The sequence below is a fragment of the Nicotiana attenuata genome, unplaced genomic scaffold, assembly GCF_001879085.1.
Source record: "Nicotiana attenuata strain UT unplaced genomic scaffold, NIATTr2, whole genome shotgun sequence".
NCBI lineage: Eukaryota > Viridiplantae > Streptophyta > Magnoliopsida > Solanales > Solanaceae > Nicotiana > Nicotiana attenuata.
Window position 1 is genome coordinate 26,211 of NW_017670933.1, and position 4,425 is coordinate 30,635.

The 4,425-nt window shown below is 32.5% G+C and overlaps 1 protein-coding gene across 1 annotated transcript; it reads left to right on the forward strand.

The window, feature by feature from the left end:
- Positions 1–118: 118 nt before the first annotated feature.
- Positions 119–3,095, forward strand: LOC109244597 (putative cyclin-D6-1). The gene is made up of 5 exons (XM_019411713.1): positions 119–441; positions 548–643; positions 734–935; positions 1,026–1,156; positions 2,734–3,095. Exons 1-5 carry the CDS (start codon positions 184–186, stop codon positions 3,025–3,027), a joined length of 981 nt encoding a protein of 326 aa, XP_019267258.1. The 5' UTR covers positions 119–183; the 3' UTR covers positions 3,028–3,095.
- Positions 3,096–4,425: the final 1,330 nt, after the last annotated feature.

The following is a 4,425-nucleotide window of genomic DNA, read 5'->3' on the forward strand; positions in this document are numbered from 1 at the left end:
TTATCATTAACTACCCCCTTCAACCCCCCCCCCCCAACCCCCCACCGCCCCACCCACAACCCCAAAAATCTTTTTCCCTCTTCATTTAACAATGTGCTTCGTATTCTCTTTCACTTTATACCTATTCCTCACTCTCTAAACTAAAACCAAAAGCTAAAACAGAGAGCTTCAAGAACAATAACAATGGAGTTTGACCTTGAAAATCCATTGCCACTTAGCCATGACTCTAATGCAGACATCATTTCTCCTCTTTTCAACATAGAAAGTGATCATATGCCTTCTAAAACTTACCGTCAAAATCTTGAGAACTCAGATTTTCTTATCTCCATTCGTCAAGCAACCATTTCTATAATCTTTCAAATTTCTCACCCCTTTGATCCCTTTCTCTCATATCTTGCCATTAATTATCTTGACCGCTTCCTCTCCTTCCATTCACTATCGGTATAATTACATTTCGCTTTTATTAATATATAAAAAAAAAGAAGTAAAAATATATTGGGAGATAATATTGGAATTCATGTAATATGATTAAGTTTTGATAATGTAGGAAGGGAAGCCATGGATGTTGAGGCTGATTGCTGTTTCTTGTGTTTCTTTAGCGTTGAAAATGAAGGAAACAGAGTACTCTGCAACTGATATTGAGGTACTAATTCTTCATTTTTCAACTTCCAAATACTAGTTGAAACTACAAAAATATAAATGCCTTATGTTGCACTTTCTTTTTGTGGTACAGCAAGTTGGTGGTATTATATTTGATTCAAAGACAATAAAGAGAATGGAGTTTTTGATACTTAGCGGACTTAAATGGAGAATGCGCTCAATTACTGCCTTCTCTTTCATTAATTTCTTCATCTCTTTTTTCAAATTCAAAGATTTACCATTACAGCAAGCTCTAAAAGCCAGAGCCATTGAAATTATATTCAGAGCTCAAAATGGTAAGTCAAAGTTGTCGCATAGTATTAATCTGGATATTTTGATGTTTAAGAATTATAACCTAAAATATCTCTTTTGTTTTTCCATTTTAGATATCAAGATTTTGCAGTTCAAGCCATCTTTAATCTCGGCTTCAGCACTTCTCTCTGCTTCTCACGAGCTTTTCCCTTTGCAATTCCCTTGCTATAAAACTGCAATCCTAAACTGTTCACATGTACATAAGGTAATTCATATTTCTGCTCAATTTCGTTTTTCTTCTCTTTATTGGTTTGCAGCTATTTTTTCTTCTTTCGCAAGCCCATTGATTCCATGCATTTTGTTATTTCCGTATCACATATAGGTCACAGCTGTGGAAGCAGCAATTAATGCTTGTACTAGGGTAGGCTGTCTATAGGGATGAAGCTAGAGTGTCACGAGCGGGTTCAGCCGAACCCGGTAGCTTTAATTCGAACTTTGTATTTATCTAAAAAAAATCCATTAAATATGTATACGTTAGTATTAATTTAGAACCCAATAACTTAAAACGATTAGAATCCCGAACCCATAAACTTGAAATCCGGGCTTCGCCCCTAGCTGTCTACATCATATCTCTTGGGGTGTGGGTTTAACACAAATCCTGTATAAATACGGGATATTTTGTGCATCGAACTACTTTATTTTTTAAGCACATTGATGCCATGCATTTTGTTCTTTCCAACCATTGCTTCACCTCTAGTAAGTAATAAGCTATGGTTGTACTATAATAGGAGTAATAGTATTGGATAGGTGATGTAGGGTAACAAGCTATAAATTGATAAATAATGAACCTTATGATTGTCTAATGTAATTAATGAATGCGGTTCATAAATATAGTTGTTTTTAACATCAGTGAATTGTACGTGAAAAATCCAGCGGCAGAGCTTCCATACTTAATGAGTCAAGTTAAGGTTATTGCTCTGTAATTTATAGCTACTCCTATGGAGTATTACATGGTCTAACCAAATATTTAATAATTCATTGTAAGAATAATGAGGTAATGAATTACATCAAATTAATACTCCTAGTCTCCTACCAGATAAATCGATCAGAGTAGCTGTAATATGTCGCACCTAGTATAGCAAGACACTGAAGTAGTAATTGTAACTATAACATGCAGGTGCACTTATTTCCAGATTTAACTTTTATATATATACTCCTTTCTAAAATTCTTTTACACTGTAAACGCATTTTTACCAATTATATATAATCATCTACGGGTTATCCATCTATGTTCACTATAGAAAGTAGCCTCTAATCAATATTTTAAGTGAGTTGATAGTTGATACTTGATAGCAAAACTTTTTTTTTCTTAGTTGTGCACAATAGTTTCAATCTTTAACAACCACGGTATTAAGTTTTTATGGACTAATAGTACAAAAATACTACCAAAAAAACGGAATTAGCCACAAACTTCATCAACTAATCTGTTATTAAGTCACTCATAGCTAACAAATTTTTTTAATAATCTATCGGAATTCGTTGCTAAATAGTATCAACATTGAATTTTTCTGTTTAGCTATAGAATTTGTGTGTCGCTAATTTCTAATTTTTTAGTAGTGAATATATTACTAATATAATTAGATCACTTGTAAAAGTAAATTACAAACACATCTCTATGTATTGATCGGTAATCAAGTGAAAAAAGCATAACATGCTATTACAGCTTAAATTAAGCGTTACAAATTATTTATGCTGTCAAAGTGTATAGCTTATATAAATTTCCATAGCATGCGTGTACATTTTAATGTGATCAATAATGAAGTGAATCCCTGGTTTATGTAGGATGATTTATTAAGTTGCTATAATGTGATGCAAGAGATAGCAAAGGAAGGATACGAATCAGTTCTTGACATATTGTCAAGCACAAGCACGCCAGTCAACGTACTTGACCTACAGTTCTCGAGCAGTTGGAGTTCAGATAACGAGCCAATTACAAAATCAGAAGATAGCTGTGGCGGTGTACTTAATGCAATGGCCACTAGCAGCAACAGGCAAGAGAACTTGAAACGTCGAAAGATTATTGACAGCAGTTCAGCTTTCTCAGATGCTCACAATAACGTTGATATTGATGTTTGATAGATATTAAGCTATCAATCTGCAGAGTTTTTGATGAAAACGAAGCAGTAGTGTGCCCACTACAAGAGTAAAAAAGAAAGATCACGAAAAGTTTATAATTCATCAGCAGAAGCCTTACTATAAGATAACGTTTATTTGTAGTTGTGGCCCATTGGAGAGTGACACTAGCTTTGCTTTTGCGTCAAAGAACTAAAACTGAAACGAAATACTACTCCTATTATTATAGGAGAAAAAAAAACGAAAATGAGAATGAGAAAGAGGAGATTGTGCCATTGTGGGTACGTGGGAATATGATCATTTGGTTACTGTGGTTTGTTTGGTTGGTGACTTTGCTTTGTATGAATCTGGAAAAGGCAAAAAGACTTAGAAAAAGAAAAAGAAACGAAAAGAGAAAAGAAGGGAAGGAGAATAAAATGAGTTTTATTTCTTTTTGTTTTATTGGGAAGTGAAAAAGAAACAAACACAGTGGCTCTTCGTTGCAAATTAGAGAACTGTATGAGGGTAAGAATAATGAATATTTTATACAAGCGCTTCTCTCTTTTTATTGGAAATGTCATTCTGTGCGCTTTTTGATTCAAAGAAGGGGCACTGATTTTTAATTATTTGAAAAAGAAGTCCAAATATTTTCCTAGTGTACATCTTTTTCCAAAAGTCAATCAAGAGAACTAACTCAAGGACTTCACATTTTGCCCCTGGCTGTTGGAAATTGTAAATAAATAAAAAGAGTTTCAACAGTTGGAAAAAAAACTATAGCATTTTACTTATTTTATTAAAAGTGAATACCCTGAAACTTCCCTAAATTATCATGTGTTTATCAGTTATCTACTTAAACTATTCGGTATCTACACCCATCTACTTACTCAACCTAAACTAAGCTAGTGTTTGACCATAGATTTTCAAATTTATTTTAAAAAATCTGATTTGGGTGAAATTTGATTTGAATATGAAAATCTGTTTGTACATAATTTTTCAAAACATATTTCACTTTTTTTTTGAAAAAATATGAAATGTGACTTATACCTATAAATTTTAAAAATTATATAAAATACCCAAAAATACCCAATAATACCAAACAAACAAACTTGCTAATCTTGTACATGCATAACCTTCCCCGATGCCATTCATTATCATTATCAAAAAACGTAGTCCTAAACTTAGATAAGTTTGGCACAAAATTACTATATTTTTTTTATAATGAACTACATAATACACTATCCTAATACCATAACTTGATATTTTAATATCAACTGCTAATAACATAATTACTAGTCACTATAATTCGTTAAATTGCAATATTATTACAAGATCCATCAGTCCAAAAGAAATAATAGTAATTAAATGGTGGATTAGTTGGGTCATAATAGAAGATGAGCTTTTTTTATAAAACACAAAAGTTTG

What these genes read in the sequence shown, in the direction of transcription:
- LOC109244597 (XM_019411713.1), top strand. Translation starts at nt 184, where the DNA reads ATGGAGTTTGACCTTGAAAATCCATTGCCACTTAGCCATGACTCTAAT. An exon ending in TCTCCTTCCATTCACTATCG is followed by an intron (nt 442 to 547) that starts GTATAATTACAT and finishes TTGATAATGTAG; the next exon opens with GAAGGGAAGCCATGGATGTT. An exon ending in TATATTCAGAGCTCAAAATG is followed by an intron (nt 936 to 1,025) that starts GTAAGTCAAAGT and finishes TTTCCATTTTAG; the next exon opens with ATATCAAGATTTTGCAGTTC.